Source organism: Kwoniella newhampshirensis, chromosome 4 (assembly GCF_039105145.1).
Source record: "Kwoniella newhampshirensis strain CBS 13917 chromosome 4, whole genome shotgun sequence".
Lineage (NCBI taxonomy): Eukaryota > Fungi > Basidiomycota > Tremellomycetes > Tremellales > Cryptococcaceae > Kwoniella > Kwoniella newhampshirensis.
In genome coordinates, this window is record NC_089958.1 from 37,439 (window position 1) to 65,356 (window position 27,918).

Below are 27,918 nucleotides of genomic sequence, written 5' to 3' on the forward strand. Positions count from 1 at the left end.
TCAGGGATAGGAATGATGAATGGCAATATCAGGCTCATCAAACCGTTCAGGGTCAATGCCACACCCCCCCTCTCTCCTCGCCATCTGGGGACCATCTCTCACTCACCCACATCATCTTCTGTCACACTTGTCAATTCGTCATCCCTATCACCATACAGCTTATACCCTCACCTCGCCTCTCTCACTTCTCGTTCCCGGTACTCTCTCCACGATGCAGCCAAATCAATGGCAGCAGCAGTATCAATATGGTCAGCAGACCGGCAACCCAAACCAAGGGTTCGGTAACCCATCCTTCTTATCTCAACAACCTACGGGGTTCCCATCCGCCATGCAGCCCATGCAGACCGGCTTTCAACCGCAACAGCAACAACAGCAACGACCTCCCATGCCATCAGCACCGACTGGTATGCAAGGAGGCGGGAACTACAGCTTCCTCAATCAACCCCCACCGAGCTCCTTTCGTCAGCAGGGGATGACACCTCAGATGACAGGTTTCCCAGGCGGAGGAGCCAGCGGTCTTATGCCTCAACAAACCGGATATCCGGGTAGTGGGATGATGTCTCAACCTACTGGAATGGGAATGATGAGCCAACCCACCGGTATGGGAGGCGGGATGATGAGTCAACCCACTGGTATGGGCAGATTGCAAGCTCAACCAACTGGTCTACCTCATGATCCCAGATTGCAATCGATGATGCAGAGTTTCTTGCCATCAGACTTGAGTCAAGTGAGTTCTGGTAGCCTTCAGCCCTTCAGCTCTGAGGAAATCGCTGATATCCTTGTCCTCAGCCTTTCGCCCCTTCCGGAGTTCCACAATTCTCCAACCAAAACCAACAACCTCTCACTCAGCAATTTCAATCTCTGCTTCAAAACCCTTCTGTCAATACTCCCAAAATCCCTTGGGCTCTCTCCCGTCAAGAGAAGAAAGATTATGACCAAATCTTCAGAGTTTGGGACACCAAGGGCGATGGCTTCATTCCTGGAGAGATGGCAAGGGAGGTCTTTGGGCAGAGTGGGCTCAATGATGGCGATCTCATGAAGATTTGGTGCGCTGCTGTGGGCATTCTTCCAGTTGACGTGCGACATAGCTGACATATCTTCTAGGAACCTGTCCGATGTTGACAACCGAGGAAAGTTGAACTTGCCAGAGTTCCACGTCGCTATGGGTCTTATCTATCGAGGTGAGATGCATATGTCATTGACGGGTAGAAGCGTGCTGATCTCTTGCCTCACTCAGCTCTGAACGGAAATCCCATTCCTGACACTCTCCCCGAAGAACTTGTCCCTGCCTCGATGCGTGATATTGATACCACTGTCAGCTTCATGAAAGACCTCCTCCGACACGAAGCCTCTTCCCGGTCTAATGCCTCGTCACCAAGCTACGGAGGCACGACCGTCTCTGCTGCTGCATCCAAAGACGCTCTCATGTACAAACACTCTGACGAGCGTCCCACCACCTACAAGCCATCATCGAGACATCTCGATCGCAAGTCTGTTCGATACGCAGGCGAAGACCCAGATGCTGGGCTTCAAGACATCCGGCGCAAACTTCAGAACACGTCAACCTTGCTCGAGAAGTCGGCGGAAAAGAGCGTTGAAGATGAGGAGCTTGAAGAGGAGATTGGCAACCTTCAGTACCGTGTCAAGCGAATCCAAGATGACATCGAGTATACTTCCAAGGGTAGACGGACAGCCGAGAAGGATGAAGAGAGGAGAAAACTCGAAAGAGAACTCTTGTTCCTCATGCATGAAAAGCTTCCCGAGCTCGAACGGCGACAGGAGCGAAGGAAGGAGGAAAGAGCGATGGAAGAGCGAGCTGGAGTCCGAAGAAGGGACGACAGAAACCGAACAGCTGGACGTTACGATGACCGAGACGATTACGAACGGGACCGTTACAGAGGCACTTTCGGCCGCGAGAGAAGCGGAGATAGATACGATGACAGAGAAAGGGATCGTTACGAGCGAAGAGACAGCCGCGACAAGTATGACCGCGATCGAAGAGATTCTTCGAGGGAGAGACGTGACTCTTACGAACGACCTCGCTCACCACCACCCGCACCTCCCCCCGCTTCGGTCGCGGCTGCAGCTTCTGCGCCTCCTCCTCCCCCTGCTCCTGCTACGAATGCATCGGTGCCTTCGACTAAGAACATGACTCCGGAGGAACGAAAAGCATATATTAGAGAACAAGCTCAACGTCGAATCAACGAGCGTTTACGAGCTCTGGGCGTCGAGTCTGCACCTGCTGAGTCCGCCGTTGACAGCAGCGTCCAAGACCGACTGGAGATGGAAAAGAAGGAAGCTGAGGAGAAATCAAAGAAGGCAGAGGAAGAGCAAGCGGCTCGTGATGAGGCTAGGAAGAAGAGATTGGCCGAAGCTGGGAGTGGCCCGGAAGAGGGAAAGCCTGTGGCATCAGCTCCTTCCTCCCCTGCTCAACCTGCGAAGTCTGCGATGAAAAAGCCAGCCGCTCCCCCTCCGGCCCCTCATTCTCGAGCAAAAGGCCCCCCTGCTCCTCCCAGTTCTCGATCTGCTGCGCCTCCACCAGCACCCCCTGCACCTAAAGCATCTGCCCCGCCAGCAGAGGATCCAGAGGAGGTCGAATTGAGACAACGAGAAGAGGCTGCGGCGAAAGCTCGCGCTGAGAGGAAGGCTCGTTTAGAGGCGTTGCAACGAGAGGAAGAGGAGGAGAGGAAGCAAGAGGAGGCTTTATTGGCTGCAAGGCATAACAAGAGCAAGGGTCCCAGTCCAGCTCTCAGCACTCCGGCCAACGAGTCAACACCACCTCCACCTCCACCTCCGCCTCCTCCTGCTCCGCCCGCCGACACCTCCTACAACCCGTTCCGTAAGCCCAGTGGAGCTTCCGCTGTCGTCTCTCCTCCACCTGCTGCTCCCGCTGCGGGTGGCTTTAACCCTTTCTTCAAGCCTCCTACCGCGTTCTCCACACCCACTGGTGGTCAATCTCCGGCAATCGAAAATCCCCCATCTGCGCCAGCTCCTCCTCCAGCTCCACCTGCACCTCCAGCTCCTGCCGCTGCCGAGTCGTCTCGAGCACCCATCCGATCACCACCTAGCGAGCCGGAGTGGGAGGACATCACCGAAAAGCAAGTTGACAGCGATGACAGTTCTGATGACGAGTACGCGAGCTCCCGAGCTGGGCGACAGGGCCTCGCGCAAGCTCTTTTCGGTAACATTCTGCCTGCATCCATGTTACCTGGCTCTTCTTCGAAACCTGCCTCCGCTACTCCTTCTTCCCCTTCTACTTCTAAGACTCCTCCTGCTGCTCTTGCAAATCTCGGCGGCGGCAACGCCGAGCAGTCGCGCGGCGCCCTTTTGTCCGCGATCCAGGGAGGTGCGAGACTCAAAAAGGCACAGACCATTGACAGATCCGGACCTCCTACTGCTGGAAAGGTCATTGGAGATGCTGCACCTCCTGAACACATCAACCCAGCTCCACGACCACCATCGCCTGCTGCCCCTTCCGAAGCGGATGAATCATTCAACGTCGATTCTCACCGACAAAGCGTTGATTGGTACTCCGGTCTTGCGGCGGATGCTTCCCACCCAGCAGCAAGTCTCTCGGAGAACCACGTACTCGAGTCCACCAAGGAGGAGGACGAGTCGGTGCCTGCCGGGTTGACTAACGGTCACGCTCTCGCTCCCGAGATCAACGTAGAGAATGGAGATGACGATTTGGACGCCAACTTCGATATGTCAACCAGTGAGTCTCGTCTATCTGATGGCAATGCTGATTTTCAGCTCTTCGAGTACGATCACTGTACGAGTTCCAAGGTACTCGAGATGTCGACCTGAGTTTCCAGGAGAATGTCGTCATTCTTGCACACCCGGCACGAGACGAGAACAGTGATTGGTGGTACGGTCTTTCAGTCAAGGAGGGTAGCAAGGGTTGGTTCCCTAGAAACTACGTCGAGGTGATGACCGGTGAGTGCTGAACGACTAGATAGATCATAGAGCTGAATCGATCCTCCTGAGCAGTGACTCGAGCCAAAGCGCTGTATGAGTACGCAGCTGGAGAAGCAGACCAACTTCCCTTCGCTGAAGGCGATATTCTTGAAATCGTCGACAAGTCTGACGTGGACTGGTGGAAGACTGAGAAGGCAGGGGTCATTTTCCTCGTCCCAGCTGCATACCTGGAGGTCATTCAAGGTTAGTACCTGTTCGACGTATACCCACTTTCCCTCACAATGAATATTGCAACCTGTTTACAAATGTGTCTCTGTACTGCAGGCTGAAACCATGTTTTATCTTCTTTGTCTTTCTTATAAATCGTTCTGAACTGCGTACCGAAAATGAATCCTTGAAAAACATATCGGTCGACACGCGATCTTGCATGCACACGATATATGATGAAACTTACGAACTTACAACACGATAGGTGGTACCCGTTCTGACGCTTTTAGTTCCGGGCTTGGCATCGGCCCCGAGGCCCAACTGAGACGGGAAAGGACACTGATCACACCGACCGCAGCGGTCGAAGTGGGAGAAACGAAGGTAGAGGAAACTGGTCAAAGTATTCTCGGCGGCGAGACTGATTCACAAATGGCTCTACCGCTCCATCGAGCCCGACCTGTTTCCATGCTTTCTGTCACCTCAACGGGTATGCCTCGATCTCCCTCCTTGGTGACTGATGACGAGGAGTATTCTTCCTCGGATGAGGATTCCGTCCTGTCGTGGTGGTCGGATGACGAGGATCGCTCGGACAGCGAAGGGGACGATGAGGGCGAGGCTCATGCTAGGAGCGATCATCATGGCGGGAAGGGGAAGGAGGTCGACGCAGAGAAAGACGCGGAGCGAAAACGACGTGAAGAAGAAAGACAAAAGATTCTCGCTGCTGTTGGATTACAACTGAAAAGGGAACCACCCGGTGTTCCCACACGACCGCAGGGAAGGATTGCCAGCAGACGAAGACCGGCGCCAGGTGTACCTAAGAAACATAAAGAGAGACGAAGAGCGCCGGCCGTTCCTTTGCTCTCCCCGGAGAGAGATAAGAGACGAAATGACCTGACATCGAGTCCTACATCTGCATCCATATCGAATCTAGTTTTGGTAGGAGAGGATGAGACGCCGATAGAATCGAATGAGAAGCTGGACACTCAAGATGCCTATGCTCGATACGAAGCTTTCTTGGCCCAATCTCAAGCGCAACCCCAAGCTCCCGCTCGACCATCACCTAACACGACCAATCATGGAGAATCGAGTTCAAGACCCGCCAGTCAAGTCTTGACTCCTCAATTCACCGGTACGACAGGCAACGTGCCCCAATCGCCGTCACCTTCACTTTCTACTTCGCTCAGCAAGGAAAGCAGTGGCGGGGGTGGCGGTGGTGGTAGATTGTCAGGGTTCATGAGTCGACTGATGGGGCCTCATCCACATCAATCTGGATCCGGATCTGGATCCGGACCCGAAAGGAAGACCATCTCAGGACCAATCACCAGACTGAGGGCAGATAGCGATCTGACCAGGACCAGTAGACCCGGATCACCAAGTACACCAACCCCAATCGTTCTGGGTCCTGCCTTGGGCGGCGGTGGGGACGAAGGGTTCGGAAAGACTTGGTCGAGTCTGGTGGAACCGGGAATTGTGGAGACGATGGGGAGTAGGGAGAGGAAGAGACAGGAAGCGATTTTCGAGTTCATAGCTACTGAAGGAGGATACAATAGGGATCTGCAGTTGATCGTAGAGGTAAGTGTGGTGTTTCCTATCCTGGCCCTGACGAGCAGCGACTCTACGCGCTATCTAACTTAGACTGTTTTACCTCGTTTGATGACTGACTGACACCAATCCATTGTACTTCAAAAGGTGTTCTACGCCTCCCTGCTCCACCTGCTCGACGAGAAAGCCCTCACGGTGATATTCGCCAATATCGAAGATATCCTCCTTTTCAATACCAGCTTCCTCAGTTCGTTGGAAGAGCGACAGAAAGCCTGTAGACTCTATATTGATAGGATCGGCGATGTCCTGGAAGAGCACCTGAGAGAGGCAGGGGTGTATATGGTGAGTCTGGCGGCTGGGTCACTTCCTCCATCAGTTCATATCCTTCTTCCTTGTATCGCCAATCGTACGCAAATTGGCACTTTAGCTGGTGGACAGGTCCGAGATGTGCATAAATGTGTCGTCTTGGGATTTTGTGCTGACCTCATCGATTTGAACTCCATAGACATACTGCGTGAACCAACACCAAGCTATCAAGCTTCTCCAAGATCTACGAGAATCGAATCCTGAACTTCAAGCTCATCTCCAGGTTAGTTCTGGTTTTGTGGCCCGCTCCTCGTACTGGTAGGACTCGCGCTGAAGAATCATGTAGAATATACGCGAGATGAATCCTGCTGTTCGTGGTTTGGACTTGTCGAGCTTTTTACTCCAACCCAGTGAGTCTGCCCTCGTATTATCACTTGTGCTTCCCGTTGCCGTTGCATGTCCTGTCTTCCGTCATCGAGCCCGCCCGAGGAAACGCTTCCGGTACAAGGAACATGTCTCCGCATCTTCAACCTACACCTGCGCAATAGCTGACAAATCACTTCGCTCCTTTACTCGCAGTGCAACGAATCACACGATACCCATTGTTGATCAAGCAGATCATCTCGTACACAGATGTCGATTCTGACGCCGCAGCGGACTTGCCGCTCGTCTCGTCTGCTCTGGAGACTGTGGAGGGAATAGTGGGAAGGATCAATGAGAGTGTGAGAGATGCAGAGGGAGAAGAGAGGTTGAGAGTGCTCAGTGAAGATCTGTGGATCGGCGGAGAAGGGTGAGTGTGATGGCCTTCCATGTTCATGAGGCTTCCATCGTTCTACCTCGGATCTGGGCATCGGATTCGCGGGAGCCTATAGCTCAAGCGTGAAGTGGTCCTGGTTGTCTTGCCAAGAGGAACTCTGCCCACGATATCGGATCTCGAGCTTCGAAGCCGGAATCTTACAAGTCGGTACTTACAAAGAAGTTCTACCTCACAGCCGCCTCGACTTGACAGCTCCAACAATGTTCATGGGACCTCGAAGACTGCTGAAAGAAGGAAGGGTCAGCAAAGCGAAATCTGGAAGGAAGTTGACCATGGTCTTGTGTAACGATATCGTGGTCTTACTTGACGGAAGGGATCTGTACAGAATGGTGAGCGATTCCTCCCCAATCGTTCTCATCATTATCCGGACCTCCGGACCTCGCCAAACATCACATCATGATCGCTAATCGTTCGACTCGACGATTTGGCCAATTAGCCTCTCCCACTCCACGAAATTCAAGTGAAACAGGGAAGAGATGAGCTCGGTTTCGTACTCAAGGTCGATCAACGCCGTGGAGGTGATCTGATCGCGCTACGGTGAGTGGATCCTACTGATCCTCCAGCCCAATCGTTTCGCAATCGATCATCTGGGATCATCTGCCTATCTAGGTGGTAGATCGCATAGGTCGGATTGCTGATGTCAATCTTGTTATTTTTTGCAGGGCGACTACCGCTCGCGATGCGAGGGACTGGATAGGGCTGATCAGCAAGGCCAGAGCGAGAGCGGTGGACGCAAGGCGATGATGATCCCGTACTTGTAAACGACGTGTGCTGATTCGCTCGTAGACAAGAGTCATCGTTGAAGGGCGTATACCACATTAGTATCATCGTTGAAATTGTATATAGTTTGTTGGCTTGAGCGAGAATAGGAGGACGACATGTCATATGCATTTGCAACTTATCGTGATAGCGTGACAACCAATACAACCGACCTTTGAAAACCATCATCATCGACCATCTTTACATTTCCCGCTTCACGCCCACTAGCTCATCATCGATGTCTGCCACTCCATCCACTTGATCCAAGACATCCAACACTTGTTCCACATCGATCATACCTGGATTCTCCAACTCTTGATCCAGATCATGTTCTCTCTCCATCTTGACCGTTTCAGACTCCACCCGTTCGTCCTTGATCTTCTCCAAGCCCTCATACCCGATCTCCACTTTCGCCTCGATCTTTCTCACCGCATCTTCTTCACCTTCTTCTGTGAAAGAGTAGACGACCTCTTTCCTACCTTCGCTCTTGACTGCCACCACTCGAGACGGACAAATCTTCTTCTTCCCCAATAAGCAGATATCACATCTAGGTCCTACGGGTAGACAGATCACCTGACCGAATCCCACCAACATGGGATTTATGGGTTTGTGCAGATGAGGCGGGAGCCATGATTGGAGGTTGAGACGCGTTTGTTCGGGCGTTTGGGTCGGTGGTTTGTGCCATTTCAATCGGTTGGTGATTCGATGGACGTGGACGTCAACTCCGATTCCGGCGTTTCTGGGAATGACCAAATGTATAGAGTTAGCTGTATTGCCTCACCCTCACTCCAATCCAAAGTCCAGGTCGAAGGGACGGACCGAGACTGACGAAGCACGGCAGCAAAGGCCAAGTGGAAGAAAGCAACAAACACCCCACTCACATATCCCAAGCACATTGCAAGGCCAAAAAACCCATTTTCGGTCCGACTCCTTTCAATTCGCACAGTCCCTCAATTGTATTCGGCACATCCCCTTTCTCCTCCCCTTCTTTCTCCAGCAGTTTCCGAGCGGCTTCCTGGATATAATCCGCTTTACGACGCCAGAACCCGACCTTGTTGATACATCCTTGGACAGTCTCGAGACTGGCGTCGGCGAGTGATTGCGCGGTCAGTCCACCAGGTAGAGTGTCGTGGAGATTTGAGACGGCTGCGGAGGTGACGGGGTCTTTCGTTTGGGAAGAGAGCATGAGGGAGATGAGCACGTGAAATCGGAGGGTCTGGAATAAGAGCGAGGTGTCAGCATCGATGCGTGAGAACGCGGATGATCAGGCTACAGATGATTTGATGGCAATTCGACAAGGTGTGGGTGGTAGCCGTTGGCCAACTATGGGATGCAAGAGTAACTCACCTTGGGATCATTGTCCACAATCGTCCGTGGTCTCTCACAGCCCCTAAAGTCATACCGATTCTTAGCTCTAACTATTACACTCGTTTCCGTCCACGACCAGAATCCACCTACATGTCATCCACCGGCGCCACGATCCCCTTCCTCATCCTCTCTATCAGATTGTATTGTTCCTCCCATCTCGCCGGAGCAGGATGTGGCTTGCCCAGCGCTACTTGTGGCAGCGGCTTCTTGCTTGCCGATTTTGGCGTTTTCGGCCTATCTTCTACTTTCACCAATAAATCTTTCGCATCCTCCACCTTGACAGGCGTCACGATTCGAGGCTTCTTCTTCCTAGGCGACGGTGTGGAAGGAGATGCTTGATTTTGGAATCGGTATTTCTCAAGGTCAAACTTTGACGTTCCTCGTATCGTTGAGGCATGGTCTGAATTTGAGGTGGTCGAAGATCGGGTAGTCCGACGAAGTGAAGTGAAGTTATCATTACCTGAGGGCATAGAAGTAGTGACTAAGGTGGAGGTCGTGGGTGATACGATTTCGACACCCGGATAGGGGTCAGATGGCGGGAGTACCACCGCGTTGAATGACCTCTTGGATCGGAGTGGTATCTGCGCCATCTTTGCTGTACGTGAGGGTACCGATACAATGATAAAAGATGAGATTGCGATCTGTCAAGTGCGATCGAAGATTGGATTCTGATTCTGATCAAACGCGTTTATCTCTTGAGAGGAAATCGCTCGAGCAATCGGATCCACTTTCCCACGGTCATCGTTTTTACACACTGTGCTTTCTTTCATCTCGTCGTCAAAAGTTGGAAATTTGTGACTTGCATTTCTCTTTTCCACACATCGACAAGGACAACCCATCACGGACATGGCCTCTGCATTCAACCTTCTCACTGCTGGAGGTGCCAGATTCGACAGACAACGGTTCAAGGGCGACTTTGAGTTGTTCACAGCGGTGAGTGCTTTGCGACCATGACAGCTGAAGCTTGCTGCATGAAGGTGTCACGCAGAAGCTGATATGTCTGCTACACCTTCCTTCGTAGAAACGCAAGGACAGAAAAGGAAAGAGCAAGCAAATCGACACGACATCACACTCGTCGACGGCTCTCCCACATTCCCTCGACTTCTTCGGTGATCATCCGGCTCAACCTCAAACGGCCCGTCGACAAACAAAAGATGACCAAGATTCTGAATCAGGATCTGATTCTTCATCTTCATCGTCCACTTCTTCCTCCTCATCTTCCTCTCGACCTGCACCTCCCCCGCAGAAGATCACCTTGACTGGACCGGATCCGTTGCCCACGTCGTTACATACCAACCTCCCATCGCTCCTCACTCATTCTTCCCATCCCCTCTCGTCACGAGCCGGTAATCCTCTCTTGTCCGCTTTGAAAGCTGCGAACATACATTCTCTATGGGGCGTCCAATGCGCAGTAGGAGGATCACTCTTAGCTGGACATGATACTCTCTGCGTTGCACCCACCGGTTCAGGAAAGACCCTATCTTACGTGCTACCCACTCTCGTCCAACTGGAAGATCCAGCGAGAAGCCTCAAAGGTGAAGTCGACGAGGATGATGAGGACGATACACGCAGGGGTGTGAGATCACTCATCGTCGTTCCGACACACGATCTGGCTGTTCAGATCGCTGGTGTGGTCAAAGTCGTTACAAGAGGAAGAAATTGGAGGACTCTCGTCCTGACAAAAGCCACGGAGAAAGCTATTTGCGAAAGCGCACCAGGAGGAGGATCTGTTCCTGAAGCTCAAGCAGCCAAGGATGATGACAGTGAAGAGGATGAGAACGAAGAGGAAAAGGAAGAGGAGGACGATGAGTCGACAGGAAGTGTGGATGAGTTTGCACAGGATTCTGTGGCGAATAAGAACGCTCTGGGCATCGATATCCTGATCGCTACTCCTGAGCGATTGCATCATCTCGTAGAATCACGGAAATTATCATTGTCATCGTGAGTGGTGCAACCTGACCTTCTTCCAGTCTCGGAACTTGATCTAACTCTATCACTTATGATTTGTATATGCTGATGCTATCTACTCCCTAGGACCCGCTACATCATTCTCGATGAATCGGACCGTCTCCTCTCATCAGACTTCCTTCCTCAAGTCGAACCCATCCTCGCAGCATGTAGTCATCCCCAAGTCCAGCGATGTTTCCTGTCCGCGACTATGCCTGCTGGTGCGGAGGAACTGGCCAAGAAATGGTTGAGGGACGGAGGTGTACGAGTCGTGGTCGGAGTCAAGTGAGTGGGATAGCTTAATCTCAACTCCTCTGCTTCCACACCCTCCTACTAGGAGGATGGCACAGAAAGCTGACCATACGGCCCTCTCTCTTGTGCGCTACAGAGACTCCGCAGTGACAACCATCGATCAGACACTCCTCTACACCGGTTCCGAATCGGGTAAACTCATGGCGTTGCGCAATCTCATTTCCACCGGTTCACTGCCATACCCGTCTCTCATCTTTGTCCAGTCGATCGAACGTGCCGACGAATTGTACAAAACTCTCGTGTTGGACGGTATCAAGGTGGATGTAGTACATGGTGGCCGAGGCAAGTCGAAGAGGGATGAAGCGATTGAAGCTTTCAGATTGGGTAATGTGTGGATGTTGGTTGTCACGGAGGTATTGGCAAGAGGTATGGACTTCAGAGGGGTCAAAGTGGTTGTGAATTATGGTGAGTGCCTAGACAAACGATAAGATGCTTTCCCACATTCAAGCTGTCGGGGAGGGAGATCATGAAGATGTGGTCAAACGTATAATGCTGACGTCGCCTAAAACAGACTTCCCACAAACTGTTCAGTCGTACATCCATCGAATAGGTCGCACAGGAAGAGCTGGTCGACCCGGCAAAGCCATCACATTTATCAACCTAGAAGACGGACCGTACCTACGGACCGTCGCGAACGTCATGAGAAGCTCAGGATGTGCTGTACCCGAGTACATGTTGGACATGAAGAAACCGACCAAGAACGAGAAGAGGCAGTTGGCCAGGGCGCCCGTGAAACGAAAGGCTGTTGGTGGCGGAGGGCGGGATCTGGTCAAGGAGGAAGGGAAGAAGAGGAAGCAGATGGTCGAGGGGAGTAAAAGACGACAAGGGGGTGGTGGTGCTTCGACACAGGGCGAAGTGGACATGGACGAGTGAGGGGCGTTGGGAGTATCGACTCGACTGCGGAAAAAGTGCGATAGATCTGTGAGATTCAGACATGCAAAGAAATCGTCTCGTCTAAAGGTGAAAGCAAACCAAAATGCATGCAGTATGATTGGTATGATCATAAATGAACTTGAAACAAAAGCTTAGATGAAAGTCCTTTGATATCGCACTCAATAAGTTTCTCACTTCACACCACCCACAAATCTAGGTCTGGGTCCCAGCTCGATCTCACAAGGCCATATTCCCCTCTGAACTGGTTTGGGTTTCGCATAAGGACAGAAACCAAGGGTATGATTCGAGGTGTGGTGTGATCCACACTGGTCGCAATGTCAGGTGATGTCACGGATTCGAGTGATGGTGGTCCGGTCGTTTCCGATTCCTGTGAGGGTGAGAGTATGGGAGATGGATCAGCGATGTTTTCTAGTCTGACAGAAGAGGATTTGACGGGCCCAGGAAAAGGTGAACCGGGTGTTTGTCTGACGAAGAGCGTCGAAACAGTGGAACGACACACGGCCAGAAAGTCCGAATCTTTCCACTCACTCGCACAACAAGCACATTTCCTATCCCCGGCTACATACCCGATCTTGTCAAAGACCTCACCCACCAGCTCTCTCCCAAACCCTTCTCTCATCGGAAGATCCTGTGGAAGACCCGCCTTCACCGCATCCTGTACGAGATCCTGTACTTCATCATACCCAACACCACTATCGTCATCGTCGTCTCTGACCATCTTGGTGAGTATGTGTCCGTCATAGTTGACAAATTCCCAACTTGTACCCTTCAATACGGTCTTCCCGTCCGATCCTGAGGGGAAAAGGTTTTTGATAGCCGTTCCTAGTTGCCAAGCTCTGTATGACCATGGGGGACCAGGTATATAAGTCGATCTAGGTCCCGGCGACAGGAATTTGTTGGAAGGAGAGGAAAGATGGGATGAGAAATGATAGACGTTTCGACATCCTTGTAAGGAAGGTAGGACCTGATGAACGATATCGTGTACGCTGAATTCTCTGAGACTGGAACTCCAAAGTCCCCCGTCGTCGTCGTCTCGAAGTTGAGTCAAGCGAGCGACCACCTGATATTGACCCAAGACGCTGATCTCGCGATGTTCCTCCCATTCCTCGGAAGGGACGACCCGGTGCGCAATGCACAGTCTCGAGGGGCGGGACGTCTTGGACAGTCCTTCCAGGAAAGGAGGGTTACGGACTCGGTCGTATGAGCCAGGAATGAAGGTCCGGATGGAGTCCACTGCGTCGGGTAGGATTTGCACTGATTCGAGATTGGGTAAGAGCAGTGCAGACGACTTGGTGATGAAGGTGAGGAAAGAGGTCGAGATGGGATCAGAGGGGAGTTGAAAAAGGGTGAGACGACGGATATGTCGGAGAGCATCAAGACGACGCAGAGTGGCATTCGATGACGAGAAGAGTTGACCGGATCGGACAGCTTCCTCTACTTTGATATCGAGGTCCGCGGTGAGGGACGCTAGGGACGCGTCGAGAGTGAGAAGCGAATCAGATCGGGTTCGTCTGATATCCACTCTTCGATAAAGCAGGGGGCTCAAGGTGATGTAGAGATCGCGCGAACATCGTTGAACGGCAGACAGGGTACCGACGTGTTCTTCATCGACGAGATGGTGCGCAATCCGCAGGATGATATCGACCGGGAGGGCATCTTTCTGGATTTGGACTTTCTTGTCGACCTGATGATCCCGAGGTCCATGGGACGATTCGGTAGTGAAAGACGACGATAGTGAGCAAGGTGGTAGAGACATCGTCGTTGTCGATTGTCAGATTCGAGCGATGACAGATAGCCCAAGAATGTCTTTTCCTGCCTGGCAGATGATTGTTCGATTTCCGGTTTCCTTTCTTTGTTTCCTGTGTTCTTGTTCTTTCAGTCGTCCACTTCTGAACCTTTTGAGGGCCATTCCTGAACCTCCCTCATCCTGGTTTGTCCCTTTATCTGATAAACGATTGTACCGTGATTGTGATTGAAATTCGAAAAAACGAGGTCGACTAAAGATGTCGACAAACGAAAAGACGTCCGACGTAAACGAAGGAAATCAATCGGCCGAAGAGAGAGCCTGATTCCGCGCGGAACAAAGAGCATGAGATCAGGTTGATCGATCCCGAGCGGTTTAAGCGAGCATTGGACAGCTACATTGCATGCATGAAGGACACTGAACATCGCATCGTCGCATTGTGCGCAAGTGGTACGACCAGCTCTCGGGGTAGTCAGTTTGATCCGCGCTTCTTTGACATAGACAAACGCGTGATTGAGCTCGACTGCTCTGGATATACTTGCAATGATTCCTTCGTGAGAGGTGCATCTCATCTACCATCTACACATCTACTCTGTTTTGTTCTCCCCCCTGGACCCCCTCTTAGAATTTGAAGACCTCCTCAGATGAGTATCCCAGCTCCTTGAGCGCACCCTGCAATTCACCCTGCTTCATGCCGTCCTTGGGTCCAGCGAGCGAGGCGACTTGAGGAGGGGGACCACAGACGAAAGCCTGGACCTTCTCATCGGCCTTTCGTGGGAAGACCTTTGAGATCATCGAAGGAGTGATGAAGCCGGTTTCGCCCTTCCAGCCCCAAGGTTGCTTGTCGAGGACGTATTTTACCCTCAGTCGGTCAGGATGTTGTTTGGCAAGGGTGTCCCATTCCTTCCTCAGCACTGTCACCACGTAATGTCAGCGACACCTCTCTACATAGGTCGGGTGGTTACAGCTGACTCACAGATGTCCTTCTCGGTAACGTTGGAGAACATCAAGGTCCACTTGGTCTTGTCCTCAGGGATGCTCAAAGAGTGAGAGATGAGTTGATACATGGGAGTGATACCGGAACCACCAGCGATGGCGAGACCCTTGTCGAAGGTGTTGGGCTCGTATTTGTACTTTTGGATGGGACCCTTGAAGAGAAGCTGTTGTCCGAGCTTCATGGAAGCCATGTAAGGGGTGATTTTTCCGGTCTGTGAAATGCGATTAGCATGGTTGTGCCAATACGAGTGTGAAACGAGCAGATCAAGCTCTGAAAACTTTCTAGCTGTGAACTAATCCTACTTACAGGGTACTCCTTGATCATGAGCTCGATCGAACCCTTCTGATCAGGGGGAGAGATAGGAGTGTAGGGTCTGACAATAAAGTCAGCATTTCAGCGTCATGATGCGCATGCACGATACACACCGGATCACAGGCTTGCCCTTGGCATCCACCACTTTGTCCTCGCCATCAGGGGATCTGACAAGCAAACAGCTCGCGACGTGACCACCGGCTGCTTTGTCTGCCCCGTCTTCGCCGAAGCTGAAATGGTAGATCTTGGTGTTGTGGTTGTAGTCTTCAACTTTGGCAAGTGTGAAGGGTGTCCATGAGTCGCTGTGCGAGAGGAGGGCATGTGGTCAGCTCACGGTCGTGAGAGAAACACTGAAGCTTCACGATCGCGAATGGACTTCAGTTGAGGTGGACGGCTATCATTCACACCTGGGCGAGTGATGAATATGCTAGATCGGGTTTGTAGACGATGAACAGGAAGGGTAGAGCAGTTGACATGATAGCGATGGTGCGGAGTATACTCACCTGATCAAAGCACCGATAGTTCCGGAACCCTCCTTGGTGGCATCGGTCTGAGCCTGGACGTCTTTCACCTTAGCCTCACCCTTGCTGACAAGAGCCTTGGCCTTGTCCTCGCCTTGGTGAGCGAGCGCCTTGGCTTTGTCCTCGAGTTCGTGAGCCTTGGCAGAGATCTCTTTCTTGGTGGCTGAAGGGAATAGGAGAATCTCATCAGTACAAACTACATTGCAAGCAGAGAGCAGCAGCCACGGGCCGGTATTTGAAGGTATTCTTTGATGAGGAAGGAGAGGGACATGTTCGTGATGGCAGATAGAAGACCTGAGTCGGGGAGCAGAAAACTTACCAGGGTCGTATTGAAGGTACGCATAAGCACCGATACCGGCCTACAAATCGGAACATCAAAACAGTCAGTACCATTCCTCTCTTCGATCAGCCCGTCCTTCACCCCAACAGAAGGTGGCAAAGAGTATGATGAAAGGTCCCACTCACCGCACCAGCAGCAGAGAGCAATAAAGGCCAGTCTGCGATTAAATTACAGTTTCCAACACATCAACAACGTACGACTTCACCTACATATCGCGAGACTCACTAGCACCACCGCCGGAAGCGGCGGAAGCGTACCCCCTAGCTTGAGCAGGGGCTCTTGTCTATACGTGCATTGTAGATATACAATTAGTGACAGTCTCTCAGCGATTCTGAAATATACTGAAGGTCGATCCTGCGATCTATCTACGCGAAGTTGAACTTACGACCAAGGATGGTCGAGCGAGACGGGCAGAAGCGAAGAGTCGTGTAGCAGATGCCATTTTGAGATGTGTTGTAAACTTGTGGGTCTACAGGACGAAGTAGAATGGATGGAAGAGGTCGTCGATGACGAAGAGCTTTAGTAAGTCACCTAAGAGGTCTCCGTCGACGGTGACATTATTACCTGGGGTGACCGGGGTTATGAGCTTACGTAAGCAATCGGACCGTCTTTCTCGTTACAAGGAACTCGTCTGGTCATGAAAGAGTAATCTGGGACCGCCAGTACTTGCTATCATCTATCAGAGGCGGTCTGAGATGGGATCTGGTGTCTGGTGCTTATCATGCGTATCTCATGTAGAGAGCAAGCAGACTATGAAACCATCCCTAGTACTTTATACTACTCTACCCTACTTGACCCTCCAATCCACCTCTCCCTCTCATATTCTTCGTGTACCCGACACTTATCGCTCCCTTACCACCTCCACTCAGTGGCTCACACCTGGGAGGACCCTTCTCCCCACTCCCCACTACATTTCTCAGTTTGCCCAATCCCGTAATTTCAATCTCAACCTCATCCCCAGATTGCAAGAACTCCCCTGTGGAGAGACATACACCGGCTGGTGTCCCTGTGGCGATCACGTCGCCCGGTTGGAGTGTGATCCCCATCGAACAGGTCTCGATGAGTGTCGGGATATCGAAGATCAGCTCAGAGGTGTTTTGATATTGACGTCGACGACCGTTCAGACGAGTTTCGAGTATCATGCTCTTCCAATCGAGGACGGAGGCTAGGATAAATTGGTCGTGGTCAGCATATGGATACACACGGAGACATTTGTAGGTGGAGAGTAACCAACAAGTCCGCCAGATAGTCGATGACACGTTGAGTGAAGTGGAAGACGAACCCCAAACTCACCATGTACAGCATAAGGTCCCATTGGGCAAAACGTATCCAGCGATTTCCCAATATAAAACTGTTTATGATCACGTTGTCTCTCCCTAGCCGTTACCTATTTGAAGTCAGCATCTTGACTGGAATTGCTTTCCGTAAAGCCCTTCCTGCAGCTCTTCTGCAAGTCGAGCTCGCGACACCCACATCGTTGATGATGGTCGCGCCCCATACGTGATCCCATGCGTTCTCCTTGGATATCTGTATCCCTTCTTTCCCAATGATGATACCCAACTCGCCTTCGTAATCCAGCGACTGGGTTACTCTCGGATGAGGGTATATTTGGTGCCCATGTCCGACGATAGATGTTGCGCGTTTCGTGAATATCACTGTGTGTGTGTGATGACTGTCAGTGATCATGCAATACGAGGAGAGGGACCGGTTGGACAATGAAGTCCAATCCGTGAAGGTGATTTGTGAGGAAGAGGACGGTTTGATAAACAGGTAGCGATTGAACACGAGGACTGAAAGGCTGAAAGACGTCGCTTACCTGGGAAATCCGGCTGGGCTTTCGTATCGCTGTGATCGTATCCGCTCTTATGGAACTCGCTGTGGGTCCACCACCCATATCAGCTAAAGCGACAGTTTCGAAAAAATGGCACAATCCGTGTAAATGACAGAAGATAGGGGTATAAAGTAAGACAAGTGGCTCACACCGCATGCTCCTTGTAATTCTTCCCTACACAAATGACATCCCTGCCCCTCAACGGCGCCAGGATCTCGACATCCTCGATGCTCTCGGCCGGAGCCCCGTGTAACAAGTTGCGATGCGTCCCGTCCCATTCTTCGATGAGATGATGCATCGATCGGATGGGGGTGTTGTCGGGAAACCGGAGGGGAGTCACTTGTTGCTCGGCGAGGTCGACGAGACCCACGATACCTTTTGGGTAGGCCGCGGAACGGTCTTCGGTTGCAGATCGAGTTCAGATGAAGTGTTTGTGGTATCGGTGAGAACGAGAAGGATGGTACGTGAACATCAAGGTATCAGTGTGAGTCACGTTCTCCAGAGCTTTGTGAGTGAGATACGGTGAGACAGAAAAAGACGATGGTATGATGCGACCCCACTCACAAGACATGAACTTCATAGTAGAATCAGTCGACCCCCTCCTCTGCTTGAGCTTCTCCAACATCTTGCTTGCCATGATGGTGAGCTATGCTTCAGCGATGTTTCTGGTTCAATCAGCTTGAAATGACTGAGAGAGTGTTGTTGTGTGTGAGAAGTCTGGATAGAGGTGCAGAAGACGATGTCCAGCTGTGAGAAGGTGGGGTGGTGGTGACAAACTCTCAAAGCGATGGCCGCTAACCGTATTTGGTTCATAGCCGAACCTAGTTGACGAGCTATATACTGCGTTTCGACGGGTATCAATCATGCTTGGTTCTCATCCATGCATGCGTCGTCGGTAGAGGACAAAGAGATGGGAATAGAATCAAGCATGTGTAGATTCAAGTTATATGATTGCTTTGTCATCCCTGATATTATGCGAGTGTCGACCTCTCTGATATGGCTCGGCAGAGCTGCTCAAACGTCACGACCGAAGCATGTCGTGCGAAGACCAGTATCACATATGGGGGTCAAACGCATCTATCATCTCTCGGCCAGCTACCTCTACACCACCACATCAACCCAACTGTACGCAATCAAGGCAGCTGCTCATTGTGCATCTTGAAGGTCGCGCCCACCTTCTCATAGGGATACTTCTCTCTCCAGAAGTTGGCGATCTCGCTTCTCGTACACACCCAGACGTCGGGCTTGGTCGCGATGTAGGCCATGAACCGTTTGAGAGCCATGATACGTCCTGGTTTACAGACGAACCGGTTGTGCATGGCGATTGTCCTGTGTGGTTTGAATTCTATCAGCTCGGTACGAGATATAGTCGAGAAGACCCGACCGTCTTATGCACACTCTCATTTCCAGTCAAAGTCACTCAGGTCGCTCTTGAGGTCATGGCCGAAATTAGACCCCAAACTCACATCATTCTGGGGTGTCCCTCTGCGCCTTCAGCGTACAGCTGGTCAAATTCACCCTTGAGCAGCTCGAACCAATCGTCTGGCGAAGAAACACCAGTACCACCCGCCACGAAGACTATGTAAGATTACACGATCAGTCTGCGCATTTTCTGTCATGACGGGTCCAAGAAGAGGAGGGTCGATGTTGAACAGGTCCGAGACAGATATGATCTCCAGGGAAAAGGTGAGGAACAAGGCGCCAAAAGCTCACATCGGTGATCGTTGGTACATAACGAATAGGGAATCATCAACATCCCTTCGTCCTTCCCGCCATAGACTTCTGCCGCAGCATCGGGGATCCAGTAGGGTGTGTCACAAGCGTATGTGTCCGAGCAGTAGAGAAGAGGGACGTTGCGTTCTTTGTGCACCTATCTCAGCAGGCGAGTGATCAGATCAGCCGTTTCACAAGAGGAGTAACTTCGTGGATGAGACCTTGTGTAAAGGGAAGACTAGCTGATACACCAATAGCGTATAGATGAGAATCGCTTTCACGTAGCGCAGCTCCTGGCACAATGTGCGGTAGATAACCAGTGGGAACAGTGCACAACTTCGACTCACCAATGACCTGACCAGCTTTTGTCTCTCGCTGCCGTTCCCCAAGAACCAACCCGTCGGGACATCCTTCATTCCAGTAGCCGCTTGTAGTCGATCGAAGGACTTGTTGATGTGCGCCTTCTCTTCTGCTGTGTTGTCACCGTGGACACGCCATCTGTTTCCGTGGCAAGCGATCTAGGGAAGCGGCGTTGTCAATGTGATGTACACAGCAGGCGGGACACTGGTCATGGCTCAATGAAGAGCGCCCTCGGGCGCATCAAGTGATACGAGGGTCTGAGCATGGGATTTTGTGGACACAACGACTGAGGTGAAAATGATATGGGTTGCCACGAGACTCTTGTACTTTCACTCACCTCGTGTCCATCCTCGACCATCATTTTCGGATAAGGTCCTGTCACTTCTAGTGCTCTTGCACAAGCCCACGTTGTCCACCTCCATCCATACTGTCTGAAAAGTTTGATAAGTCTCGGGAGACCTGACCGGATGCCATATTCGAACTATCATAGGGTTCCCAGAATGATCAGTTCCACTCATCCGTTCGTGGGTAATTGAGGGGAAGCGGGATTGGGACATGAAGCAGTCTGCACTCACCATCTCTTCCACCATGATATCACGTTTTCCACCGCTGGTGGCTTTTCTCTCGTAGTGCAGCTCGTGCAAGTTATCGCACGAAGTCTCGTCGCCGTTCCAAGGAGTTTGTTCGGCCCCTCTACACAGCCGGAAACACGATGATCAGCTTGACGATTCTTCCCTCTTGCTGCTTGCTGCACAGCAGGCCGATCGCCAAAAACCTCAGGAGTTACACCAAGTAGCACTCACTCTTCATAGTTGAGTACAAAAGACACGGCAATCTTGTTTCCGCCCGGCCAGAGCTCGGTGGGTTGATCCAGACCGTATCCTACGAAATCTCGTGGAGGGAGGTAGAATGGTTCGGGAGAAGGTGCCATGATGATTATGGGAGCTGAGAGTCGAGAGGTAGAGTATGTCTTGTCTTTGAAATGATTGTTTCGACCTGGTGGTTGGTTTGTTGGTGTATGACGATTGAAGACAACGACTTGACGACCTGTCCAACACTTGTCCATGCCAGATGGAGATATGCATGGTGAGTGAGTTGCTGGAAATCAGAACCGCATGATGGAATCGGGAACTCATCCGACGGTCCGGATGGATCGGAAGTGACTTTCCGTTATCATCTCTGCTCGGTCAGGCTTCCGATAGGACAGTGACAGTGATGGAAAAAGATGAATGCATGGGAAGGCATGAGAAGGTCAAGATGCTTGTTATCGATCTCCCAGCATCCCAACACGGACGTTTCGTTTTGTACAAGTAGCTTTTCGACCTTTGCTCTCAAGCTCCTCTCGCAAGACCTACACTCGAGCGGCCATTCACTTCATCTTCAATCTTCCATCCCGAACCGTCCGACCACCTTGCAATTCCTCAGTATGGCCGGAAAATACGAAGAAGACTTCCTCGAGCGAGAGTTTGTGGGATATGGTTATAACACGCCAAACCCTCAGTGGCCGGGTGGGGCCAAGATCTGTGTATCTTTCATCATTCACTACAATATGGGAGCGGTGAGTGGCATCTTTCTTCCTTGGCTCTGGCTTGGGAAGACTGTATCCCGATCCGGGAATGTAAAATCGGGGGGGGAGGGTGGAGGGCGCCAAGCGCACCCTTGAGATCGACTTGTTCTCAACTTCTTGGTGACATTCCCCAGTGTTGCCTGCTCATCAGCCACAAGCTGAGCTGACAGTGTCTACGCCTTTAAGGAAGAATCTGTCGAAGAAGGCGATCCCCTCTCCTGTGGTCACCTTCTCGAGATCCCGAAAAACGCCCCGAAACCTAGTAGGAACGAGAACGTGGAGATGATTTATGAGTTTGGAGGACGAGAAGGTGTGCCGAGGTTATTGAAGCTGTTCAACAAGTGAGTGTGGAGTACAGGTATCTGCGGGGCCTTCTCGCCAAGCCATGTTGGAGGGTCTTTTCGATACATGGCTTTTGCTCTATCCACGACCACTGTGACAAAGGAACCCCTGATCCATTCTTTTCCGGAAGTTGCTACGTCGTTGTTCCCAGATCAAAGACGTGTGCTAACTCTTGATCTCTCTCGGAGATACAAAGCCCCAGTGACATGGAACATCTACACACGAGCGCTCGAGAAATCGCCCTACTGGATCAAACCGATCGTCGAATCTGGCGCAGAGATGTCGTTGGGCGGACATCGGTACAGGGATCATTTCTACCTCGATCCGAAGGAGGAAGACCGGTTGATCAATGTTGGGATTGACAAGTTGCAGGAGCTGACGGGGGATAAGAGTCTGCCTAAAGGTGAATTTGCATCGGCTTAAATTACACTCTGTCAGAGATCCGAGGAACGACCTCGATCACTTCCTCCTCTGCGAAACTCCAACTTCCATCTTTTCTCCTATCTCTCTCACTCTATGCGCTCACGAACGACCTCGATGACTTCCTCTGCCGAAACTCCAACTTCCATCTTTTCTCCCCGTCTTTATCTCTCTCTCTCTCTCTCTCTCTCTCTCTCTCTCTATGCGCTCAAATCTGACACACCCCACCCCTGCAGGATGGCTCGTCGAACGTCGGTCCAACCTCTCCATCAAACTCTACAGCGCGGCCCACTCTTCCCGATCCTTGCCTCTGCTCTACTCATCCGACTCATGCTCCGACGAACTGCCTTACTGGGTTCCCTCGCCCATCAAGGAAGAAGGCAAGGGACTGTTGATGATCCCTTTCTCGTATGATTGCTCGGATTTCAGGTTCAATGCGAGGGGATCGGGGTGGGCTAGTCCGAAAGATTATCTGGCGCATCTGGTGAGTCGGCGCGTTCCTCTTTTTGCTCGGTGATAGATGGATGGTGCACGAGTGGCGGGGCAATGAGGCGATGGGTTGTCTCCACTGGCTCGTGTCCGCAACGACAATGACACGACGGTATCTATCACATCAGTGTCCGGTGGAATTCATCTCTTCTCCCTGTCAATCCACCTTGGGGACCAAGACCAAGACCAAACCAAGCTTCGATCATCCCAAAACACTCACTGACACTTGCCTGTTCCAACTGCGCAGACAGACACCTTCGACTGCCTGTACGAAGAAGGCGAAGCTGGCGAACCCAAGATGATGACGGTGCTGTTACACCCACACATCATCGGTAGAGCCGGTCGATTACATTGGTTTGAAGAGTGAGTACCGTTCCCTACAAAAGTTACCCATCAGTTCCAGGTTCAACTCTCCTCTTTCATCATTGTTGCAACGTCACTCGAACCCACGACTGACTCTTCTTACTCGTATAAGATTCCTCAAATACATCACCTCCAAACCCGACGTTTGGATTGCCCGACGTCAGGACATAGCAGAACATTGGACCAAGGTCCATCCGTATGATGAGAAGACTGCATTTGGTCAGACTAAAGTCGCAGAGTGTGGTCAGATCCATATCCCCTCCGCCTAGAGAGGTTGTCGTATGTTTAAGTACCGGAGTGATAGGAGCGGACATTGATATAGACTTGAATGCATACAGTAGATTCTTATCGGCGGACCTCTCGCAAGCAACTTCAGCTCAGGTACGACTCATCGAGGAGGCTAGCATCAGGTTCCCAGCGCTCGCCCAATGTCAGTCAATGCGATATGGCCATCCATTCTATTGCATAATGTCTGAGTATCTCGATCCAAATTTCAATGTAAAAAACAAAATCATGTCGCATCTACCTCCTTGCACTGCCCTTAATCGTTCTTTCCTGCCTTGCCCTCATCCGCACTCCCTCCATCATCGCTATCCCTATATCCACCTTTACGTCCTCTTGAACCATGTGCTGCATTTCCTTCCTCATCCTCATCATCACTATCGTCTCCCATCGCGAACACCACGTTCTCCTCTCCGACAAACGCCTTGTGCTCCTCATCGTCGTCGTCGTCGTCATTTTGGGCCAGAGGGTGATGTCTCCCTCCGTTCTCCAGAGCGTCGATCTCGTAGTCTTCTGCGTCGGCCTCAGCTTCGTCCGTAGCGAGTTCTTGAGAAGTGGAGAACCGGATGTTGTCTCGGGTCTAGTAGCGATTCCAACGATGGTTAGTTGCAATGCTAGGTTCGTAGTTGTCATGATAAGACGCTGGACTCACAGGACGCCACAGATAAGCAATCGCAGCGAAAGCGAAGAGGTAGATAGTGGCCAAAGATCCATCTAGGAGAATCCATCGATATCTCCAGTTGTTGGGGGCGTAGTCTGTCAGTGCCACCTGGTCAGCTGGCTTCTTTCATTACGAATCCAATGCTCACTTTCGTCCAGTCTGTTTGACAGACTCATCGAAGAAACCACGAAGAAAGCTGCTACAGCGATTACCGAGAGGATGAGGATCCGCCATAGTCTCTGGAACATCTGTAGCTTGTAGCGCTGTTTTCGAGCCTGAAGATGCATGATTGTTCCTGAGTACCAGGGTTGAGTCGTTAGAAGGGGGAGGTCATGTCTTGGTCCAGCTCACCATTCAAGCTAACGATGATCCACATGAGGAATGCGGTGAGAGTGAGAGCGAGTGGGAAGATGAGGACGAGAACGATCATGAGGGAGGCGCTCTACACGATCGTTAGCGCCGTTCCCGCTCACCAGAACAGCAGATTTGAAGGCTTACATCCAGCTCCACCTCGACCGTCCCAACAGAGTACATCACTGTGTACCCGATCAGCATACTTTGTCGAAGAGAAAGGCAGAAAATCGTAGTCACCACCAAAGATGAAATGGAACGCGGTCAACAGTCTGACCTTGTTCATGACCGGTCCCAGACTCTGTGTGACCACCGACAAGCCCATGCTCACGATCAGTAGCAAGAAGAAGCTGAGCGAGTTCCTTGCCGCATTGAGAATGGCGATAACGAAGAGGAACACCAGAGATGTGGTACCGCCACCGTGCTTGTTGATGTATCGATAGTAGGCGAATTGCGCAAGCATTTCAATGACCAGGAAGACGATAGTACCGGAGATATAGTATTGCATGGGTCTGGTACGGCGATTATGAGTAAGCAGATGCTATATGATCGGAAGGGTGGACTTACAGAAGTTCTCGGAGATGCTTCACACAGAGATACGCCCATCCACAGCCGAGTGCGAAATAGACCACGCTAAGCAGGAGGTAGAACTTCAGTAGCAAAGGACTGTTAGCTGAGTTCGGACGTCGCTCGCTCGAGGAGCACATCCAGCGCCTCACATTGATCTTTGGGTATTCTACCGCAGGCAATTCTCCTTCAAAGGTATTCTTAAACAAGACCAGGCCAGAGTACTCTGCATGTGTCGCTTGTCTGCTTTCGAGTGGTATGTCGGACCGGGAGTTGACAAGTGTGACAGGGACAATACCTGATACTTCGAGTCAGCGTGACCAGTGTGGATGTCCAAAGTCGTTCACTCACCGACACAGTAGTAGCCTGTTTTGGGGACGGCGTAGGTGATAGGTGCGCTATAGATTGGGACGATGGTCTTTCCTCCTCCCGGACCAGATCCGGGTTTGGATCCCGAGCTGGGTGGTGGTAGATCATCTTGCTCTCCTCCAGTCTCATCTGTATCTGTACTGGGTCCGATGTTGTCCTCGTCATCATCTGGGGTAGGCGAGGATACACCATTGGAAATAGTATCGACGATATCCTCAATCTGTCTCTTGCTGAAGCCATCTCCCAACACCTCACTCAACCCTTCAGCTTCAGCCTCAGCTTCTGCCTGAGTCTCTTCTTCTATCTCTCCATCCGAATAATCGTCATCTTGACCTACTTCCACACTCCCCGTCTCGGTCTCCAGAACAGCACTGCTCGTCGTTGTCAATGTTCCATCTTCGTCCGTGGTGGGCGTAGGGAAATATGAGCTAGAGAATTTGAGAGGGGTGGTGAATATGGATGTGGAGTTGGCGTCGATGTCAGATGGTAAGGAAGTGATGAATGTGCCGAGGGCGGATGAGCTGCAAAGTCCAGAACGGACTGCCGAGGTCGTACAGATGTATGTTCGCTGGAACATTCGTATCGTCAGTTTTTACGAATAGCACAAGACGATATATCGGGTCTGGGAGGAGCTGAGCGGTCGCGAGAGGACGCACGGGACGATCAACCCCACCCACCGAATTGTCTGGTGTCTCTACACCGAGATATGGGACGTCTTTCCATTCGTAGATGATCAGCGAGACTTGTCCAGACGACGTAGGGTCAAATGCGACTGCAGTGCACGGTCACGGAGAATCGCCGTCAGCTTGGCGGTCCGCAATATGTGAGTGGGAGCTAGACTCACCCTCAATGTACGCGCTTTTCCCCCCATACATGCCCGAACAGACTTCTCGCAGCGAGTCAGTATCACTGATAGGAACTACGTAGAGCGTTGTGTCAATGTCAGCGATCACGCGAGGTAGGTCGAGGGCAGCGAAAGCAATCCTTCGACGTAGGCTTCCCGCAAAAGATAGGTAAAAGAAGTGAAGGGGCGGGCTCACCTCGAAACGCGCTTGCTGAGAGGAGTATGCTGCACCAAGTCAAGACCAGGAGAGACATTTGGTGAAAGGAAGTCATGACGTTGTTGGAAGTAGCTGAACGGCGCTGTGCCGTTTCTGACTACTTCTTCGCTATTGTAGCAGTCGCTGTCGGGATGAGAGCAGTGCCAGAAGTGATTTGGAATCGACCAGATGTTACGATGCTTGCTGTTGTATGTCGATTTGAGCAGATGTCCCGGTCAGTGAATGCTGTTTCCAGTCTATCTGCGCAATCGGAACCGCGACTTACCCGTCAAAACCCCCTCCACGTGGTAGAGCCTCCTAACCTTCAGAACGAAGATGACAGCGGTATGGATGGCAAGGACGTGAATATGCATCCATCTTACTTCAGACATATGCATATACACATCGTATCGTGATCAGATATGTATAGCACCCTCTCGATTATGCGTGTTCTCGTGGTCTATCCGTCATTGGTTGACACTGCGACTCCTGAAGCTGTCACTGAACCATCCGTATCTCAGAGTAGAGATCCTTACCTCAAGTCACTCGCAGCTCCCAGTATGACTCTCTACCAGTGTTCTACGAAACGCGGTCAGTGATCTCTCCTATCCCGTCCGCAATGTATCCACTACCACATGCCTCGCAGGATGGCTCGCGTCGTTTCTGCTCGAATCCTGGTAGTACTTGGTTTCACGCAATTTAGCCCCAACCGACTCCTTCAGCAGGATTCCGCCGATTCCAGTGCCAGGCTTGAGACATTCTGCTACATGGGTCCGAAGCTCCGAAATCAATGAACTGCCGCTTTCCTCACACCATGCATCAATATAAGTGATATCCCAAGCATTAGTTTCTACATTTCCTTGTGACCGGAAGAGCAACTGGAAACTGCTCACAGCCTCTGCGATCTGGCTAGGCCTTCTCTCTGTTTTTGCTGTAGCGATGTGCGCGCAAAACACAGAGATCAGGTCAAGAGCGCCAGCGCTTTACGCACATGATGCATGTGATGCAATCAACGAGCTTGCATGTATAAAGCCATCTCTCATCACGATCATGATCTGTTGTCTGTCTTCAGGTTGACCCCAAGGACTCGACCTGGTTGATCAACGTTGATCGATCTCAGAGTGGTTCTGTGATGTAAAACAGGATATCAGAATGGGAGCAACCTGCAAGTCTACCAGTCGACATACTCTTACTACCACAGGCGACACAAGTGTCTTTCGACTCTTCGGCCAGACGAAACTGTTCGACACTTGGTCCAAAGTGACGGATCTTCCTCAGTATTTCTCGGCGCCTTTCGTCAGATCGCGCGAAGGTTGCCGCGTTTGCAAGGCGAAATTGTGAATGAGTGAGAACCGGGACCATTAGCTGCACTCTGATCTCTGACTGGTGTAGGTAAATCGCACAAAACTCACCACGGTAGGAGAATTTGACCTTTCCCGGAGAAGGAGGAGGTGCTGCCACCGGATTGGCAGGTCTCTGAAGGCCATGGTGCTGGTTGGTTGACTCGTTCGAAGTCGTCATGGTTGATCGACTAAGCTTTGATTTGGTGGCGAAATAAAGACAGTGGGAATGGAGGAGT

General features: G+C 51.5%; 9 protein-coding genes across 9 annotated transcripts; 3 read left to right on the top strand and 6 right to left on the bottom strand.

Moving 5' to 3' along the window:
• Positions 1–211: 211 nt before the first annotated feature.
• IAR55_002019 (uncharacterized protein) lies at positions 212–7,534 on the top strand (the record flags this gene model as incomplete). The annotated part of the gene is made up of 14 exons (XM_066945136.1): positions 212–727; positions 790–1,046; positions 1,105–1,181; positions 1,238–3,715; positions 3,787–3,936; positions 3,991–4,161; positions 4,391–5,697; positions 5,815–6,009; positions 6,173–6,256; positions 6,320–6,383; positions 6,553–6,763; positions 6,966–7,119; positions 7,227–7,327; positions 7,453–7,534. 14 exons carry the CDS (start codon positions 212–214, stop codon positions 7,532–7,534), a joined length of 5,847 nt encoding a protein of 1,948 aa, XP_066803825.1.
• Positions 7,535–7,750: 216 nt separating this feature from the next.
• Positions 7,751–9,507, bottom strand: IAR55_002020 (uncharacterized protein; the record flags this gene model as incomplete). The annotated part of the gene is made up of 4 exons (XM_066945137.1): positions 7,751–8,288; positions 8,431–8,765; positions 8,897–8,939; positions 9,008–9,507. The coding sequence occupies 4 exons, from the start codon at positions 9,505–9,507 to the stop codon at positions 7,751–7,753; spliced, it is 1,416 nt and encodes a 471-aa protein (XP_066803826.1).
• A 256-nt stretch (positions 9,508–9,763) lies between these two features.
• On the top strand, positions 9,764–12,049 carry IAR55_002021 (ATP-dependent RNA helicase ROK1; the record flags this gene model as incomplete). The annotated part of the gene is made up of 5 exons (XM_066945138.1): positions 9,764–9,850; positions 9,939–10,858; positions 10,952–11,149; positions 11,253–11,581; positions 11,688–12,049. The coding sequence occupies 5 exons, from the start codon at positions 9,764–9,766 to the stop codon at positions 12,047–12,049; spliced, it is 1,896 nt and encodes a 631-aa protein (XP_066803827.1).
• Positions 12,050–12,387: 338 nt separating this feature from the next.
• On the bottom strand, positions 12,388–13,826 carry IAR55_002022 (uncharacterized protein; the record flags this gene model as incomplete). The annotated part of the gene is made up of 2 exons (XM_066945139.1): positions 12,388–12,437; positions 12,599–13,826. The coding sequence occupies 2 exons, from the start codon at positions 13,824–13,826 to the stop codon at positions 12,388–12,390; spliced, it is 1,278 nt and encodes a 425-aa protein (XP_066803828.1).
• Positions 13,827–14,435: 609 nt separating this feature from the next.
• On the bottom strand, positions 14,436–16,426 carry IAR55_002023 (uncharacterized protein; the record flags this gene model as incomplete). The annotated part of the gene is made up of 9 exons (XM_066945140.1): positions 14,436–14,728; positions 14,791–15,022; positions 15,118–15,184; positions 15,237–15,425; positions 15,627–15,807; positions 15,964–16,003; positions 16,110–16,141; positions 16,210–16,267; positions 16,370–16,426. The coding sequence occupies 9 exons, from the start codon at positions 16,424–16,426 to the stop codon at positions 14,436–14,438; spliced, it is 1,149 nt and encodes a 382-aa protein (XP_066803829.1).
• A 340-nt stretch (positions 16,427–16,766) lies between these two features.
• On the bottom strand, positions 16,767–18,452 carry IAR55_002024 (uncharacterized protein; the record flags this gene model as incomplete). Its single annotated transcript, XM_066945141.1, has 6 exons — positions 16,767–17,149; positions 17,278–17,371; positions 17,458–17,639; positions 17,801–17,859; positions 17,965–18,214; positions 18,380–18,452. The coding sequence occupies 6 exons, from the start codon at positions 18,450–18,452 to the stop codon at positions 16,767–16,769; spliced, it is 1,041 nt and encodes a 346-aa protein (XP_066803830.1).
• Positions 18,453–18,948: 496 nt separating this feature from the next.
• Positions 18,949–20,819, bottom strand: IAR55_002025 (uncharacterized protein; the record flags this gene model as incomplete). Its single annotated transcript, XM_066945142.1, has 7 exons — positions 18,949–19,144; positions 19,282–19,393; positions 19,529–19,685; positions 19,876–20,046; positions 20,226–20,369; positions 20,464–20,581; positions 20,692–20,819. 7 exons carry the CDS (start codon positions 20,817–20,819, stop codon positions 18,949–18,951), a joined length of 1,026 nt encoding a protein of 341 aa, XP_066803831.1.
• A 495-nt stretch (positions 20,820–21,314) lies between these two features.
• On the top strand, positions 21,315–23,338 carry IAR55_002026 (uncharacterized protein; the record flags this gene model as incomplete). The annotated part of the gene is made up of 6 exons (XM_066945143.1): positions 21,315–21,446; positions 21,642–21,796; positions 21,986–22,200; positions 22,454–22,701; positions 22,954–23,069; positions 23,182–23,338. 6 exons carry the CDS (start codon positions 21,315–21,317, stop codon positions 23,336–23,338), a joined length of 1,023 nt encoding a protein of 340 aa, XP_066803832.1.
• A 272-nt stretch (positions 23,339–23,610) lies between these two features.
• IAR55_002027 (uncharacterized protein) lies at positions 23,611–26,415 on the bottom strand (the record flags this gene model as incomplete). Its single annotated transcript, XM_066945144.1, has 12 exons — positions 23,611–23,931; positions 24,004–24,107; positions 24,161–24,307; positions 24,364–24,454; positions 24,511–24,548; positions 24,604–24,875; positions 24,931–25,013; positions 25,083–25,228; positions 25,282–25,867; positions 25,977–26,071; positions 26,144–26,218; positions 26,340–26,415. The coding sequence occupies 12 exons, from the start codon at positions 26,413–26,415 to the stop codon at positions 23,611–23,613; spliced, it is 2,034 nt and encodes a 677-aa protein (XP_066803833.1).
• Positions 26,416–27,918: the final 1,503 nt, after the last annotated feature.